At 36.6% G+C, this 20172-nt stretch overlaps 1 protein-coding gene across 1 annotated transcript in view; it reads left to right on the top strand.

The window, feature by feature from the left end:
- HUWE1 (HECT, UBA and WWE domain containing E3 ubiquitin protein ligase 1) overlaps window positions 1–20172 on the top strand; it is a 1068888-nt gene that overhangs the window by 184201 nt on the left and 864515 nt on the right. The window contains exon 16 of the mRNA XM_090396304.1: window positions 11108–11193. Coding sequence (XP_090252430.1) covers window positions 11108–11193 — 86 coding nt within the window. The remainder of the gene's footprint in view (window positions 1–11107; window positions 11194–20172) is intronic.

Raw genomic sequence — 20172 nt, 5'->3', positions numbered from 1 at the left:
CCGAATTGCTGAGTCGAGATTTGGATACGCAATTTTTTTCTTATTCTTAATATAACCAGAAGTCTGAACTAAACAAAAATAGCAATCATCTACGTGATTTTTCGGTTCACGCTAAATCATTGGAATGCCAAAAGCTAATTTTTGGCGTTTTCCCTTGCTCCACTGTTGTAAATCTTCTACACATGACTTACACACTTTATTTGGCGCCCATGAATTGTCCTGATCTGCAGGTTTTATGTCAAAGTATGCAAAGTACACTTTCTTAACGAAATCAGTGATATTTGTCCTTTGACTGGGAACAGTAAAGCTGCCACAAATGTAGCAGAAGGAATCTACACTACTGACACAATTTCGAGTAGTAGACATGATGTATTTTCTTCACTGCTGACTAACATGCAATTAACAAGACAAAAAAAACCAGAGACTTTATTGAAACGTTATAAGTGCTCATCATACTTTCACAATCGATTAACGATTGACTGATTTCGATCGTTCTTTGTCTGCTATGATGCATATAGCATTCATTTGTTTTAGGCAGTTGTCATTGCCTACTTTTCATCACCGAAATGTATTAGGTCAGTTATCGGCCTTTCTCGCATTCAAAGTGCCAGTACATGCCGTTGCAGATTCTTACGCATTTATTCGTTTACTAACAAGCGAGAGCGGTGAGCGCTCCAATTCTGATCTGCACACAGCTTTGAATAATAGACTATATCTTCAGGAATTTTTCGAATTTCTTGATAAAAAGTTAGGAACAGATTTTTAAAAGTACATACTACTAGAAAATAATATTAAAAAATCGATTTTTTTGATCCTCTAAATAGTACTGCCTCTTTAAAACTATCAAAAACTTAAAAATTAGCAAAAAGAAAATGCCATAGGGGATAAACCTGTAATCTGAAATCAGTGCACTCAAATTAGTAAAAAACAAGTGTCAGATCATAATCAGTAGAAAAAAAAATTTTTTTTGTTGGACAATGTAATTAATAAGTTTCCTAGTTATACCATTGCATTGTTTTATATATAACATCACACACCACATATTTCAAATCAATTCATTGTTTACATTCTATCTTGTAATTAACTATCATTGCCACTAATGATGGCCTATAATATTCAAGCTGAAATGTGTCTTTCAATAAATATTACTTATTTTCTTGTGAATTAAAGAAATTGCTAATATTAAGAATTCTCTGTCACTGAAAAGTTAGCTAAGGAAGGAGAAATTATAATGCACCATATTTTTCCATTTGTTCGCACATTTTTTTTTATTATGGTTATATTGATATTAATAGATGACAAAATAAATTCCATTTGACATTAGAGGCAGTAGCCAATTTATTTGGTGATATATATATATTTTTTCAATTTTTAAAAATTGAAATATATACATATATATGTAACGGGGGGGGGGTTTCAGAAGAATGTCAACTTATTGAACATTTTGATGTGTTAACAGTTTGTGAGGCAGTAAACTGACATAAGATGTAATAATTGCTTTAGTTAAAAAAAAACACAATGGTTCACCTTACTTACATAAGACTTCGGGTATATAAAAGAAAAGACAAAAACAGTAAAATATAGACAAATCTAATTGTTTATAGAACACATCATGTTTGCACCTCTTTTTCAGGTTTATAACAAGAACTTCTTGCCATAAAAAATGGAATTAAATACTTATAAACCCAACAGATAATTGGCTCCTATGTTCCAACACCTAAAGATTATTTGCTAGACCAGGGTTCCCAAACTGTGTTCCGTGGAAGGTGAATAAGTGTTCCGCGAGAAGTTCTCCTGGAATTTGTCATTTTAGTTTTCTAAGCATTTTTCATGAATAAATATTTTATAGTGGAAATATTCCAAGGAGAATAATATTCATGAATATATGTCAAAGCTCAGACCCAGAATGCCTAATAACATCTGTGTAGCAAATATTAGTGACCAAGTTGTGTATTTTTAAACATGGGAGTATTCACATTCTTGTGTAGAGGCTTAAGTGCTGTGAGGACATTATGTTGGAGGTTTAATGGATTTTTTACAACACTCAGTCCTATCTAGGTGGAGCGCCCTCTAAGGGCGGTTGTAGGTGGCCTGGATTGTAAGGTGGGACCTCTGGTGATGAGTGTTTCCCAAATCTTTGGAAGCTTAATGCAACCGTATTTATTTAGGTTTGGTTGGTTTTTGAGAGCTGCTACTGCTTCTAAGAAAAGTCTCTCTTTCTTGAATTTGCTGTGGTGGAGCATGGTGGTTTTCTTCCATGATACTCTGTGGGTGGTGTCCAACACATGGTCAGCCAAGCCTGAATGGCCATAGTTGTGTTTAACGATGTACGACTTGTGTTCCTCCAGGCGGATGGATGTTGATCTGCCTGTCTGTCCAAAGTACGCAAGCTTACAGGAACAGGGTACTTTGTAAACTCCAGGCAGAGAGAGCAGAGGGAGATGATCTTTCGTAGACCGGATAAGGGTAGCAAGTTTGCGGTAGGGCTTATATGCTGTGTGTAGGTTATACTTTTTTAGTATCTTGGCTATTTTTTCCGAAGTGCCACGGATGTAGGGTATGGTGATGGCATTTTTAAAATCTAGGAACACGACCCCACAAAAACACAAGTTAAGAAATTAAAATTCTTACTTGAAAAAGTAACCTCCTGGCCCCCCTGACATCACGAAAAAACTAAAACCCTTCTGCTCCCGTCCTCCCGAATATACGGTTTATCAAAAATCCACAAACCCCATTGCCCACTCAGGCCTATAGTAGATGCCAATAATGCACCTTGTTACAGACTGTCTAAACAGCTGGCCAACTCTCTGTCCCCCCCTCACCAGAAATTCCGCATCCCATATAAAAACTCGACCCACTTTAAAACCCTCACAGAAAATTTAACCTTGAATAATAGACATATTAGTAAGCTTTGATATCTCCTCATTGTTTACCAATATTCCCTTAACTGACACCTTATCTCTCTTAGAAAACGTTTTTCCCTCTGACATCTTAGATCTCTTTTCCTTTGCCATTAACTTTGGGTATTTCTCTTGGAACAACAAAATCTACAAGCAGATAGAGGGAACTGCCATGGGTTCCCCCCCCCCCCCCACTCACCCCCCTTGCCAATTTCTATATGGAAGATTTCGAAAAACGAGCCATAGACTCAGCCCCACTCAAACCTTCTATCTGGCTAAGATATGTAGATGATGTGTTCTCTATTTGGCCTCATGGCCCAGACACGTTAGACTCCTTCCTTGGTCATCTCAATAGCCTACATCCAAGAATCCAGTTTACTATGGAAAAGGAAAAGAACAATTGTTTACCCATCCTAGACACCTTAGTCACGCGCCTGCCTAATGATACACTTGCCTTCACTGTATACAGAAAACCCACACACACACAGGCAGATACATTCACAAATTCTTCCACCACCACCCCTCGCAACATTATGGCATCATTAAAACTCTTACCAAGAGAGCCCATAATCTTTGTTCCAGTGGAACTGCCCTCACTACTGAGCTTAACCACATACACAGAACTTTCCTCTCCAATGGGTACAGCGAACACAGTATCAAAAAAAAAAATCTACTCCCCCCCACCTCCATTACTCGTCCTTGTCAACAAGAATTTAAAAATGCCATCACCATACCCTACATCCGTGGCACTTCGGAAAAAATAGCCAAGATACTAAAAAAGTATAACCTACACACAGCATATAAGCGTACCACAAACTTGCTACCCTTATCCGGTCTACGAAAGATCAGCTCCCTCCTCTCTCTCTCTTCCTGGAGTTTACAAAGTACCATGTTCCTGTAAGCTTGCGTACTTTGGACAGACAGGCAGATCAACATCCATCCGCCTGGAGGAACAGAAGTCGTACATCGTTAAACACAATTATGGCCATTCAGGCTTGGCTGACCATGTGTTGGACACCACCCACAGAGTATCATGGAAGAAAACCACCATGCTCCACCACAGCAAATTCAAGAAAGAGAGACTTTTCTTAGAAGCAGCAGCAGCTCTCAAAAACCAACTAAATCTAAATAAATACGGTTGCATTAAGCTTCCGAAGATTTGAGAAACACTCATCACCAGAGGTCCCACCTTACATTTCAGGCCACCTACGACAGCCCTTAGAGGGCGCTCCACCTAGATAGGACTTTAGTGTCACCCACGTGGTTGGGCTTAGTATTGTAAGTTTTTGTGTGCATGTTACATTAATTGTTTTTATAATCCCTGTAGATGTCCTAGTGACTAGGACGAAATATAGGAAGTATTAAATTCTATTTTAATTCTTTTTGAGTGTTGTAAAAAAAAAAATCCATTAAACCTCCAACATAATGAAGTATTCACGAATTATCGTTAATTTTCACACATCGAAACCTATCAACATTCGGGAAAGGGAATACTGCTGTTTATGACCAGTCATAAAAATTGCCTGCAAGTGGATTTTAACAATGGGCGACATATCCTCTGTTCTCAAAACTGAAAGAATTAACATCTGTGTTGCAAATGTTAGTGACCAATCAGCAAGGAAGTATAAAGAAAATTTTTTCACAAAAATTGAAGATCAAGGTAGTCTCTATCCGGTTCTCAAATCTAATAATACTGAATACTTTCTTCGCAAGTGCATATTGTAAGGTGAAAGTTTTGAAACTGCAGTGCCATGATTTTTTAAAAGTGATATGCCTGCAGATTTAAATTTTAATATGAAGAGACAAGGGAATTTGTTTAATTTTGGTATTAAGAAATCTCTTATTTATGGTGTTTGTGATGCAACAGATAGTGAGTCATCCACCACCAACCTACAAAGCAATCTCCAGGATGTACAAAAGGAGGGGAAAACTACCAGCACACAGGAGAAAAAAAAGTCTGCATTCACTCGTAAGTACTTATAATATTATAAATTTTTGCTGATCAGAATGGGATATGTCAATGAAAATCAGCACAAATTAATTTAATGAGTTTTGTTTAATCATTAATTATTATTAATGATCAATTATTAATCAATAATAAAAATCAGCTAAATTAACAGTTATTAATTAATACATTACAAAATAACCAAGCTGTTCTGTGAAAATTTCAGGATTTATGAAGTGTTCCATCGTAGAAAAAGTTTGGGAAACACTGTGCTAAACAACAGTTTCTGATCCCTTATGTTGCTGGCATCTCGGAGACTATTGGTAGAATTTTGTAATTAACTATCATTAACTATGGAGAAGCTTCACTTTAATTGCATATATACACATACCCACCACTGAATTATAAACTTATTTGGACCTCATCTAGCCTGAATTACAGCACACTTGTGATTTGGCATAGATTCCACAAGCTATTGAATTGTATCTATGTCTAATACCAGGTTCACCAGACAGTTCTTTAACTGGCTCAGATTTGATCTCAGGGAAGATAGTGGAAGTCGCTATTGTGTTTGACTCTCAGCTTAATGCAACCATATTTGTTAAGATTTGGTTGGTTTTTGAGAGCTGCTGCTGCTGCTAAGAAAAGTCTCTCTTTCTTGAATTTGCTGTGGTGGAGCATGGTGGTTTTCTTCCATGATACTCTGTGGGTGGTGTCCAACACATGGTCAGCCAAGCCTGAATGGCCATAGTTGTGTTTAATGATGTACGACTTGTGTTCCTCTAGGCGGATGGATGCTGATCTGCCTGTCTGTCCAAAGTACGCTAGCTTACAGGAACAGGGTACTTTGTAAACTCCAGGCAGAGAGAGAGAGGAGGGAGCTGATCTTTCGTAGAACGGATAAGGGTAGCCAGTTTGCGGTAGGGCTTATATGCTGTGTGTAGGTTATACTTTTTTAGTATCTTGGCTATTTTTTCCGAAGTGCCACGGATGTAGGGTATGGTGATGGCATTTTTAAATTCTTGTTGACGAGAGGGACGGGGAATGGGGGAGGAATTGATTATTTTTTTGATGCTGTGTTCGCTGTAGCCATTGGAGAGGAAAGTTCTGTGTATGTGGTTAAGCTCAGTAGTGAGGGCGGTTCCACTGGAACAAAGATTGTGGGCTCTCTTGGTAAGGGTTTTAATGATGCCATATTGCTGTGAGGGGTGGTGGTGGGAGAGTTTGTGAATGTATCTGCCTGTGTGTGTGGGTTTTCTGTATACAGTGAAGGCAAGTGTATCATTAGGCAGGCGCTTGACTAAGGTGTCTAGGAAGGGTAAACAATTGTTCTTTTCCTTTTCCATAGTAAACTGGATTCTTGGATGTAGGCTATTGAGATGACCAAGGAAGGAATCTAACGTGTCTGGGCCATGAGGCCAAATAGAGAACACATCATCTACATATCTTAGCCAGATAGAAGGTTTGAGTGGGGCTGAGTCTATGGCTCGTTTTTCGAAATCTTCCATATAGAAATTGGCAGGGGGGGGGGGGGGTGAGAGGGGGGAGCCCATGGTGGTTCCCTCTATCTGCTTGTAGAATTTGTTATTCCAAGCGAAATACCCAGAGTTGATGGCAAAGGAAAAGAGATCTGAGATGTCAGAGGGAAAAACGTTTTCTAAGAGAGATAAAGTGTCAGTTAAGGGAATATTGGTAAACAAGGAGGAGATATCAAAGCTTACCAATATGTCTGTATTATTCAAGGTTAATTTTTCTGTGAGGGCTTTAAAGTGGGTCGAGTTTTTTATATAGGAAGCTGAATTTCCGGTGAGGGGGGACAGAGAATTGGCCAGCTGTTTAGACAGTCTATAACAAGGTGCATTGGTGGCATCTACTATAGGTCTGAGTGGGGAATTAGGTTTGTGGATTTTTGGTAAACCGTATATTCGGGGGGGGGACGGGAGCGGAAAGGTTTAAGTTTTTTCGTGACGTCGGGGTGCCAGGAGGTTACTTTTTTAAGTAAGATTTTTAATTTCTTAACTAGCGTTTTTGTGGGGTCGTGTTCTAGCGGGATGTAGGTAGCGCGATCGCGGATCTGGTATGACAATACCAAGTATCGTCATCACCAGAGCGGATAAAGGTAATGCCACGGTTGTCCTTAATACCAGCGAATACAATCGTGTAATGAACATTATCCTCCGCGATCGCGCTACCTACATCCCGCTAGAACACGACCTAACAAAAACGCTAGTTAAGAAATTAAAAATCTTACTTAAAAAAGTAACCTCCTGGCCCCCCGACGTCACGAAAAAACTTAAACCTTTCCGCTCCCGTCCCCCCTGAATATACGGTTTACCAAAAATCCACAAACCTAATTCCCCACTCAGGCCTATAGTAGATGCCACCAATGCACCTTGTTATAGACTGTCTAAACAGCTGGCCAATTCTCTGTCCCCCCTCACCGGAAATTCAGCTTCCTATATAAAAAAACTCGACCCACTTTAAAGCCCTCACAGAAAATTTAACCTTGAATCAACAGGTTCAAGGTTAAAAGACAGACATATTGGTAAGCTTTGATATCTCCTCCTTGTTTACCAATATTCCCTTAACTGACACTTTATCTCTCTTAGAAAACGTTTTTCCCTCTGACATCTTAGATCTCTTTTCCTTTGCCATCAACTCTGGGTATTTCGCTTGGAATAACAAAATCTACAAGCAGATAGAGGGAACCGCCATGGGCTCCCCCCCTCTCAACCCCCCCCCCCCCCTTTGCCAATTTCTATATGGAAGATTTCGAAAAACGAGCCATAGACTCAGCCCCACTCAAACCTTCTATCTGGCTAAGATATGTAGATGATGTGTTCTCTATTTGGCCTCATGGCCCAGACACGTTAGATTCCTTCCTTGGTCATCTCAATAGCCTACATCCAAGAATCCAGTTTACTATGGAAAAGGAAAAGAACAATTGTTTACCCTTCCTTAGACACCTTAGTCACGCGCCTGCCTAATGATACACTTGCCTTCACTGTATACAGAAAACCCACACACACAGGCAGATACATTCACAAACTCTCCCACCACCACCCCTCACAACAATATGGCATCATTAAAACCCTTACCAAGAGAGCCCACAATCTTTGTTCCAGTGGAATCGCCCTCACTACTGAGCTTAACCACATACACAGAACTTTCCTCTCCAATGGCTACAGCGAACACAGCATCAAAAAAATAATCAATTCCTCCCCCATTCCCCGTCCCCCTCGTCAACAAGAATTTAAAAATGCCATCACCATACCCTACATCCGTGGCACTTTGGAAAAAATAGCCAAGATACTAAAAAAGTATAACCTACACACAGCATATAAGCCCTACCGCAAACTGGCTACCCTTATCCGTTCTACGAAAGATCAGCTCCCTCCTCTCTCCCTGCCTGGAGTTTACAAAGTACCCTGTTCCTGTAAGCTCGCATACTTTGGACAGACAGGCAGATCAGCTTCCATCCGCCTAGAGGAACACAAGTCGTACATCGTTAAACACAACTATGGCCATTCAGGCTTGGCTGACCATGTTTTGGACACCACTCACAGAGTATCATGGAAGAAAACCACCATGCTCCACCACAGCAAATTCAAGAAAGAGAGACTTTTCTTAGAAGCAGCAGCAGCTCTCAAAAACCAACCAAATCTTAACAAATACGGTTGCATTAAGCTTCCGAAGATTTGGGAAACAGTCATCACCAGAGGTCCCACCTTACATTCCAGGCCACCTACAACTGCCCTTAGAGGGCGCTCCACCTAGATAGGACTTTATTGTCACCCACGTGGTTGGGCTTAGTATTGTAAGTTTTTGTGTGCATGTTACATTAATTGTCTTTGTAATCCCCGTAGATGTCCTAGTGACTATGACGAAATATAGGAAGTATTAAATTCTATTTTAATTCTTTTTGAGTGTTGTAAAAAATCCATTAAACCTCCAACATAATGATCATGATATCCGAAACATCCAAATGAAGATCTGAATTTTATTTTTGAAATCGAAAGTATTTTTGATATAAGTATCAGTTCTAGTTGAAGTGAGAAGATTTGATAAAAAAAAAAAAAAAAAAATTTTAATTTTGTATGTGGGACATCCTCTGCAATCTACAACTGGCCTCAACGGAATGCCTGGTTTATGAACTTGGTGGACGACCGAAGAAGTTTTTTCTTTTGATCTTCCTTCCATGTAAATACATTATCTATAAGAGAATTAAGTTTCTTCAATTGACTCCTGGTAGGATTCGATGTAAGAGGCCTAATTTGAATAGTCGCGGAGTAATAGAGACTTTCTCTCATATTCTTTCCTATCTTGAATAACTACTGCCTTCTCCTTGTCAGCTTTCGTAATAATTAAATTATTGTTATTCTTAGATTTCAATGCTTTAAATTCAGAGTAAGAAAAATTAGGACGTGGAGGTTTGGCATTAAAAAGAATTTTCGCAAATTCAAAACGTGACCTGTTGGCTGTTTTTTGGGATAAGGATCGAATACCTCCCTCTATGTTATGAAAAGAAATAATATTAAAAACTTGAAGTTTTTAATATTTTTCTAGCATGCTATAACCATTTTAAATTGGTAAACCCAATTGTTGTGTTTTTTACCTTGCATTCCTGTTCTTTGCATTGCTTGTCATTCATAGACAATGACTATGTATTGTTAGTTTCAGTACAAAATATTTAATTTTCATTAAAGTTTATGTATTATGTTAATTTATTTTTGCTGTATAAAAGATTAAAAAGATGGTAGCTATTTTCAGACATGCATTGTATTTGAGCACACTATGTATGTGTTCACTTTCACATTTGAATTTGGCTATGAATGTAGCTAGAATACATTCTAATAAGTTGATTCTGTGGTTTATATTTAGGTATATGGCATCGAGTGCCATTTCCAAAGATTCTCAAATTCTTCTCTCAAGCATGTTATAGCAATGGTATCAAAGTTCGGACTTATTTATATATCATTGAGGTCTTTAAGCAAACTTAAAAGCCTTCTAACAATCAATAAAATTCAATGTCTTTTTGTCAACATCTTGCTTGTGGATCAGCTGAAGAGAGTTTGAAAACAGAGCTGAGGTCTCACTTCTTATGGATTTCTCAGTCTGTCCATAGATGGCTTCATACTCTCACATACATACCTGAGTATTGTAGAGGGATTTGTCGATGTTTTATGAAGTATTGAACACATTTTAATAAATAGTAATTGTCTTGATTTTATGTTTTTTGTCACTCCTGCTCCTCTTATGGGAGCAGTGGAGTGAGAAGAATCATAGTGAGGCTCAAGCAGTTCCTAGAGACAATTTTTTACATATTGGCTGTTTTAGCTGTTTTACATTATTGGCTGTTAATCAAATTACCACTAATTTCCTTGCTAATTAAAATTCATATCACTTAGTGTATCATTTTATATCAAACTCGCCTGCTCTGCAGATGAGTTTGATATTTTCATTTTAATCTTGGACATTTGCAATCTCTTCTTGTTGGTTTATATTTTAGTGCTAGTGTAGGAATCCTATTGTTATTCATACTTTCTATGTGGTGTAGCCAATTTTGCTGGTATTCTATTTCTTGTATGATGTTTTTTGTTCTGTGTTTTTCTTTTTATCTAGTCTAGTAAGCCCCAGCAGAGGTCTTAGAAGCTTCATCTGTGCTGCTTCCAATCTTTGTCTGTTTCTTTATTTAGTATGATTCTTAATTTATATAAATAGTTAAATGGAGTTAATGACAAATGGCGAAGTTGTGGTTTTAGTAATTGTAATTGACAAATGGGCAATGCAACAGTAATCATTAAAAGGAGTCATAATTCTAAATTAATTATTTAATCAAATTACCACTAATTTCCTTGCTAATTAAAATTCATATCACTTAGTGTATCATTTTATACAGTCCATAGAATTAATCTTACAGTATGTTTAACTTTACAAATGCTTTTTGTTAAATGATTCTTAATCAGATGATCAATGTGTTTAAGTAACACTAAAAGACATTGTCTAATTCTTCTAAACTAGAATTAGCCAAAAGAAATACATAGTAAAAAAAAAAAAAAAGTTAATATCTAAAAATTGCTAAAATGAGACCACTATAGTGGTTTTTAGAGATTCTCTATCTGTTACACAGAGTAATTCTCATCTGTTGGCACTTTTATTTTCAGCATTTTAAACAAAGTTGATGTTTTCTTCTCTAATATATGGCAGCTTTTCATCATCATTTAATTTGTAAAAGTAATGGCTGAAATATTTGATATTGTAGGAGGTGAAGCTTTGGTTTCTTGTGGTATGATGGAGGCATTATTGAAGGTTATCAACTGGCATGGAACTGAACCAGAACACATTACTGTAAGTAACTTTTTTTTTTTTTTAATGATTAAATATCATGTGTTAAGGACCTGACTGAAGTGACCTATGTAAGTTAAATCAATTGTAAAACTGATCTAACTTATTCAAACTGATGGAATGAGACATACCATCAGTTTCAGACGTATAAAGAGTATTAAAAATAAATGGTTAAAAAGCCCGAAAAGTTTCGTTTGTCGTAAGACTTACATCATCGAGATTGTGGTATATAAAGACAACACAACAAAAGCTTGACAATTAATTACCCATTAGATTTTTTTTTAAATATATTTAAAAAAAAAAAAAAACATTTTTAAAATACACAAAAAAATAAATAAATAAAAAACATAAATGATGGTACATGACAGAATTTCATGCCAGCAGGGGCATCACTTGGTTAAACAAGACCCTCGTTGTTTTCTCCAGGGAAAATAGTGAAATGTCAGCTACTGGAACAAATCTAAAAACACACCATCAACTAAACATCTCCAGAGTTAAAGATCAGTACTATCAACATAAGAAGCCTGAATGGCTTCTTATGTTAGTAGCCGTATGATAGTACTACATGAAAAATTTATATCGTTACTGACTTCCTATCTACAGTTTTCCTCCAAATCAGTCTGTTACTTGTCAAGACTCCAATATTATGAGATCTTATATTTCTATCGTCTAAGGCACTTTGTACCGTATCAATCCACCTATATCTTGGTCTTCCTCTGGTCATTTTCCTGCCAGCCTGGCATTGAATAATTGTTTTGCTAATCTTTCCTTGCCCATTCTCTTTAAGTGACCTTACCACCTGAGATTTTCTCTACTAAAGCATTCCTGGATGCTGACATGTCAAGTTCTTTCCTAATATTCTCGTTTTTAATGATATTGCCATATTAAACCATATTCACTTTACGACAAATAGTTGAAAAGTCATGGGAATAACAAAGATATGTATTAAAGTTTTAAAGATCTGGAAAAGGCATATGACAATCTGCCAAGAGAGAAACTATTCGATACGCTACAGTTATATGGTGTCAATGGATCATTCTTTCAAGAAATACTTAGTCTTTATTTGAGTTGTAAGTCAGCAGTTAGAATTGAAGGAAATACAGGGAGATAGTTTAATTTTAAATCTGTTGTCAGACAAGGATGTACATTATCCCCTCTGTTATTCATTATCTATATGGATCACATTATGAAGGAAAGTGGTATTAAACCTGATATCAAAATTGGAGATGTTAATGTCAGTTCCTTGCTTTATGCAGATGATGTTATACTTCTAAATAAATCTGCTACAAGTCTGCAAGATTTCCTGATTAAATTGAATAGCTCTTGTGATAGATATGGTATGAATGTTAGCAATAACAAGACAATCATCATCATCATCAAATTTCTGCCATGTACCCTCAAGGGGTGTACAGGATATGACAGCACTACATGAGAAAATTACATCATTACTAACTTCCTATCTACAATTTTCCTCCAAATCAGTCTGTTACTTGTCAAGACGCCAACATTATCAGATCTTATATTTCTATCATCTAAGGCACTTTGTACTGTATCAATCCACCTATATCTTGGTCTTCCTCTGGGTTGTTTTCCTGCCAACCTGGCAGAGAACACTTGTTTTGCTAATCTTTCCTCTCCCATTCTATTTAAGTGACCATACCACCTGAGATTAGCTCTGCTAACGCATTCCTGGATGCTGACAATGTCAGGTTCTTTCCTTATATCCTCATTTTTAATATGATATTGCCATTGATGCCATCTGTTCACGCCTCTAATCTTTCTCAGGACTCTCATATCTGCGGTCTCTAGTCTTTGGTCAAGTGTTTTACTTCTGACCCAGCTCTCAGATCCATAAGTTAAAACTGGTTTGAACACTGTCATGTATACAGCTAATTTAGTGTTCAGACTAATTTCTTTCTTATTCCATATGAATTTATTCAATTGACTTCCCACCATACTAGCTTTGGTGATTCTGTTGTCTATTTCTATATTTAATTTACCATCTTCAGTAAAAATCGTGCCTAAGTAGCTGAAATGTTTTACTTGTTCCACAGGTTCTCCATTCACAACACAGTTGACATTTTCAATGATTCTGCCTATTTTCATTGTCTTTGTCTTTTTATTGCTGACCTTCATACCATATCTATTACAAGAGCTATTCAATTTAGTCAGAGAATCTTGCAGACTTGTAGCGGATTTATTTAGAAGTATAACATCATCTGCATAAAGCAAAGAGCTAACATTAACATCTCCAATTTTGATAAGGTTTAATACCACATTCCTTCATAATGTGATCCATATAGATAATGAATAACAGAGGGGATAATGTACATCCTTGTCTCACACCAGATTTAACATTAAACCATCTTCCTGTACTTCCTTCAATTCTAACTGCTGACTTACAACTAAATTAAAGACTAACTATTGCTTGATATAATGCCCCACTGACACCATATAACTGCAACATATTGAATAGCTTCTCTCTTGGCACCTTGTCATATGCCTTTTCCAAATTGACAAAACTTAAATACAGATCTTTGTTATATTCCCATGCTTTCTCGACTATTTGTTGTAAAGTGAAGATCTGATCCTGTCAGCCTCTATTTGGCCTGAATCCAGCTTGTTCTTCACCAAGCTTTTCTTCCACAATTCTTCTCAACCATTTCTCAAGTATACTTGCATAGATCTTGCCAGGAACACTCAGTAGGGAAATACCTCTGTAATAACAAGACAAAGATAATAAAAACAGGCAGAAGCATTGAAAATATCTGTTGTTTTAAGGATACTTGCGACATAAGACTGAATGATATAATCACGTAATCACAAGAAAGATATTTATTTAACCAAATATTTCGGTCTGGAAATAGCAGACCATCGTCTGCTATTTCCAGACCGAAATATTTGGTTAAATAAATATCTTTCTTGTGATTACGTGATTATATCATTCATTGAAAATATCTGCTGCATTGTGAATGGAGAACCTATAGAACAATTAAAACATTTCAGCTACTTAGGCACGATTTTTAGTGAAGATGATAAATTAAATATGGAAATAGAAAAAAAGTCAACAAAGCTGGTATGGTAGGAAGTCAACTGAATAAATTTATATTGAATAAGAGAGAAATTAGTCAAAACACTAAATTAGCTGTATACAAGACAGTGTTCAAACCAATTTTAATTTATGGATCTGAGACCTGGGTCAGAAGTAAAACACTTGACCAAAGACTAGAGACTGCAGATATGAAAGTCCTGAGAAAGATTAGGGGAGTGAACAGATGGCATCAAAGGCAATATCATATTAAAAAGGATGATATTAGGAAAGAACTTGACATTGTCAGTATCCAGGAATGCATTAGCAGAGCTAATCTCAGGTGGTATGATTACTTAAACAGAATGGGCGAGTAAAGATTAGCCAAACAAGTGTTCTCTGCTAGGTTGGCAGGAAAAAGAACCAGAGGGAGACCACGATATAGTGGATTGATGATCTAAAAATGTCTTAGAAGATAGATATATAAATATAAGATCTGACAATGTTGTAGCTTTGACAGGTAAGAGATTTATTTGGCAGAAAATCGTAGGTAGGAAGTTAGTAATGATGTAATTTTTTCATGTAGTACTATCATATCTTGTATACTCCTGAGGGTAAATGTCAGGAGTTTAATGGTGATGATGTATATACTTGGGGAGCTTCCCCCCATGCGCCTAATCCACCCAACTCTCGAGTTCCAGACTGGTAAGCATTCTGATGACTGGAAGTTTGAAGACGTGACACTCAGGCTAACCCCTGAGTTTCAAAACGTTTCAAAAAACATGACAAGAACATTTTAAATTTTGGCTTATCTTTTTATATATATAGAGTATGATATATATTTTTTTTTTATCACTAGAGGTCAGGCTAAGAAAAAGATTTGTAAACAACGTAGATTTAATTTACCTGTATAGAGTGCAACAGCATGTAGCTTGGTTCCTATACATGTATCCTTCTGATGATGATCTCGATACAAGGGGATCGAAACGTCACGTGTTATTTTATTAATAATTAGTAAAATAATCATTTCAACATGTGTGTTTTGTGTCCCTAAATTCTTATATATGAATGCTGATCACTGTGTAACCTTAATAGAAAGAGGTAAAAGAGAGAATAATCTAAGTTTTGCAGCCTTTGTGTGCAAGTTTCCAATCTCAGACTTGCTCACAATAGTGAAAGTCACAAGCTACACTGTTTGATTTGTTATGCTTAAAACTTGACAACCTGTTTGTTAAAATCTCTTGAACAGGATGAAATATATGTCGCATACTAAATATTCCTATAACAGCAACCCAAATGCATATTCTTTAGTTTACTTAAGTACTGCATATATACACACACAGTTTATAAACATAAATTGTCACATTTGTCCAGCTACCCATATTTAAATGAATTTACAGTTCTTTTCTGCTTTAATTTTGATTGAATTTGAATGAATTTAATTTGTGACATTTTGAGAGTTTAATGTGCTAAAATTGCTAATGTAAATATTTCTCATGTTAATGTTCTCTTTTTTGTCTAGCTATAGCCTATAAAATTAAGAGCATTAAATTACTTTGCTTAACTATGTATCTGCAAAAATCCACCACTATTTGCATGAGTTTGACTATACTGTTTAGACAGTAGACACCACTAAAGAAATATGGCTCTGCAACTTGCTTTGTCCAGTTTGTCTACATGACACAGGTTAAAATGTATCTAATTAGTGTGCATAAGTTGGAACAAGTTGCAGCAATATTGGAGTGAAGTCCTTGGAGAAATTGCTAAATAAAATTTGACAAGCATGATTTATTGTATAACTTGTATGTTTGAAAATTCACTGTAAACTCATATTTTGAAAGTAAAAAAATTTCTGCTCACAATTATTAGGCACATGCACTTTCTTTTTGATCACTGTGCATACACAGTTTAGAGGGAACATTTCTGGGATGTTCCCTCTAAACTGTATGTTGCTGCAGATCTGACAGTTAATTGATGAGGAGTAGCAGAGAAACTCATAAGAACAAAGAAGAATATGAGCTGAGAACTTTCTCGGGCATGTAAAAGATTGAGGATAAAGTGTTAGATTCGATTGTAGCTTCAAAAGGTGTCTCATTTAAGGATTTTTTTTTTTACCAATTTGATGACATTGATTGTGCCATACCGAAAAACTCATGTTTTTCATGAGTTTTTCGGTATGGCACAAAAGACCAAAGAGAGACCAAATATTATGAGACCAAAGAGAGTATGGACTCATAATATCAGTTACTGAACTGGAAGGTTATCAGAAGAACATCATATTTGTTATTCAAACTCTATGGACACATTTAAGGATTGGAAGAAATATCCTGAGAATAGTGAGTAGTTATGAATTAAAAAGCACAGATGAGAAAAATTAAGTATTCTCTGAAAAGTTTAATTCGAGTACGAAAGAAAATTGGCTGTTCAGGCTTAAAAGTCGAAAAGAATTTTATTGTTTTGCTGAAAGTAAAAGAAAAATGAATGTAGAAAAAAACTAGCATATAAGAAGTTGATCATTGTTCAAATAAGGAGTACTTATTTTGCTAAGGTCTATCTACCAGGTGTATGGAATGTGATGCTTATTACTGCCATTACATTGAATGAAGTGACAAACATGCATAAAAATGTGATTCTTCGGCTGTTCATGACCTGGATATTGAAAGTTTATTTTTCACTTGGTTAGAGTATAATAAATTTAGTTTAATCCTTTATCCAAGTGTGAGCAAACAAAGTTTGCGCCTGAAAGTATCTTCAGGACTGGGGTAAGGTGGTACAACATCAGAACAACTCGTTGCAAAGGTGGAGCAAGATACCAACACTCCTGTCTCAGTATCTCCTATAATGCAAAACACATCTCCTTGCGGATATGTCTAATGTTATGCATTAAGGGAAGGGCCACTACCCAGACCAGTTTAAGACCTTTATTAAGGGCCACTACCCAGACCTTTATTAAGGTCTCTTCAGTGGGAGCCAGGTCCAAGCTGAGATACCAGGCAGAAGCATTCGCAGGTCATCTCTACCGATAGGAGTTTCCAAATGGTGTGTCACCCTTTTTTAATAAATTACTCTGGATTTAGAGAAAGATGTTGAAAATTTATTTTTCAGTTGGTTAGAGTATAATAAATTTAGTTTAATCCTTTATCGAAGTATGAGCAAACAAAGTTTGCGCCTGAAAGTATCTTCAGGACTGGGGTAAGGTAGTAACACCACCAGGCAACTCGTTGCAAAGGTGGAGCAAGCTAACATCACTCCTATCTCGGTATCTCCCATAATGCAATACACATCTTGCAGATATGTATAATGTTATGCATTAAGGGAACGGCCACTACCCAGACTTGGGAAAGGTGGCACACCAGTGGCAACTCCTATAGGTAGAGATGACCTTGCTAATGCTGCTGCCTGGTATCTCCACTTGGGCCTGGCTCCCACTGAAGAGACCTCAATAAAGGTCGAAAGTAGTCTGGGTAGTGGCCCTTCCCTTAATACATAACATTATACATATCCGCAAGGAGATGTGTTTTGCATTATGGGAGATACTGAGATAGGAGTGATGTTAGCTTGCTCCACCTTTGCAACAAGTTGCCTGGTGTTGTACTACTTTACCCCAGTCCTGAAGATACTTTCAGGAGCAAACTTTGTTTGCTCATACTTGAATAAAGGATTAAACTAAATTTATTATACTCTAACCAAGTGAAAAATAAACTTTCAACATCTTTCTCTAAATCCAGAGTAATTTATTAAAAAAGGGTGACACACCAATTGGCAACTCCTATAGGTAGAGATGACCTGTGAATGCTTCTGCCTGGTATCTCAGCTTGGACCTGGCTCCCACTGAAGAGACCTCAATAAAGGTCGAAACTGGTCTGGGTAGTGGCCCTTCCCTTAATGCATAACATTAGACATATCCGCAAGGAGATGTGTTTTGCATTATAGGAGATACTGAGACAGGAGTGTTGGTATCTTGCTCCACCTTTGCAACGAGTTGTTCTGATGTTGTACCACCTTGCCCCAGTCCTGAAGATACTTTCAGGTGCAAACTTTGTTTGCTCACACTTGGATAAAGGATTAAACTAAATTTATTATTACATGACCTGGATAAGAATTTGGAACGCTCAATAGAGGAATGTTCATCAAAATTGGCTTGGGTCTTGACATGTTTGTATAAGTTGAATCTCAGCTCAGGAATGGAAAGAATATATGATTTGTCATGTCAGCATCTGTGGAGTGGCCGAAAATTTTGGAGAAGTTACAAACAGCAATGGGGTGACAAGCTACACATTGCACAAAACAACATGTGTTGACTAGGAGGTCATGGCCAGTGGTGAGCTATGGGAATTTTAACAAAGGGATTGCATCATCGAGCAAAAAAAAAAATAAAATAAAAATAAAATAAGAAGTCTTATTGTCATAATCATCAAATTCCTGCTATGTACACTCAAGGGGTGTATAGGATATGATAGTACTACATGAAAAATTTACATCATTACTAACTTCCAATCTAACCTCCAAATCAGTCTAACAAAACCTCAATATTATCAGATCTTATATTTCTATTATCTAAGGCACTTTGTGCCGTATCAATTCACTTATATTTGGACTTCCTCTGGGTCGTTTTACTGCCAACCTTGCAGAGAACGCTTCTTTTGCTAATCGTTCCTCGTCTATTCTGTTTAAGTGACCATACCACCTGAGATTAGCTCTGCCAAAGCATTCCTAGATGCTGACAATGTCGAGTTCTTTCCTAATATCCTCTTTTTTAATATGATATTGCCATTGATGCCATCTGTTCATGCCTCTAATCTTTCTGATGACTTTCATATCTGCAGTCTCTAGTCTTTGGTCAAGTGTTTTACTTCTGACCCAGGTCTCAGATCCATAAATTAAAATTGGTTTGAACACTGTCTTGTATACAGCTAATTTAGTGTTTTGACTAATTTCTCTCTTATTCAATATAAATTTATTCAGTTGACTTCCTACCAGCTTTGTTGACTTTTTCTGTTTCCATATTTAATTTATCATCTTCACTAAAAATCATGCCTAAGTAGCTGAAATGTTTTACTTGTTCCACAGGTGAGAACCTGTGGAACAAGTAAACAAAAGTGGAACAAAATACAATTGACATTTTCAACTATTCTGCCAATTTTCATTGTATTTTTGTCTTTTTATTGCTGACCTTCATACCATATCTATTACAACAGTTATTCAGGGAATCTTGCAGACTTGTAGCGGATTTGTTTAGAAGTATAACATCGTCTGCATAAAGCAAGGAGCTGATATTAACATCTCCGATTTTGATATCATGTTTAATACCACTTTCCTTCATAATGTGATCCATATAGATAATGAATAACAGCGGGGATAATGTACATCCTTGTCTCACACCAGATTTAACATTAAACCATCTTCCTCTACTTCCTTCAATTCTAACTGGTGATGTACAGTAACTCAAATAAAGACTAAGTATTTCTTGATATAATGCCCCATTGACATCATATAACTAGCATATTGAATAGCTTCTCTCTTGGCACCTTGTCATTATGCCTTTTCCAGTTCAACAAAACTTAAGTGTAGATGTTTGTTATATTCCCATGCTTTCTCAACTATTTGTCGTAAAGTGAAGTTCTGATCCCGACAGCCCCTATTTGGCCTGAATCCAGCTTGTCTTCATCTTACCAGGAACACTCAGTAACGAAATGCCTCTAATTCTCACATTCAGTTTTATTTCCCTTTTTATATAAATGGGTACTATGAGAGCTCTAATCCAATCATCGGGAATTCGTCCATCTGTCCAGGCTTTCTGAACTATGCAGTGCAGCCACTGCAAGACTTTTATACCATCATACTTCAGCATTTCTGGTCGAATATCATCTGCTCATGCTGCCTTTCATTTCAGGCCGTGGATGGCTTTTTCTACTTCAAGTATGGATATGTATTCCTGGCTGCATGCCTGTTGA

Source organism: Typopeltis vanoorti, chromosome 1, assembly GCF_054136105.1.
Source record: "Typopeltis vanoorti isolate ZY-2024b chromosome 1, IOZ_Tvanoo_1.0, whole genome shotgun sequence".
NCBI classification, from domain to species: Eukaryota; Metazoa; Arthropoda; class Arachnida; order Uropygi; family Thelyphonidae; genus Typopeltis; species Typopeltis vanoorti.
Note: the sequence above shows the minus strand (reverse complement) of the source record. Positions and strands in the feature narration are given on the sequence as shown.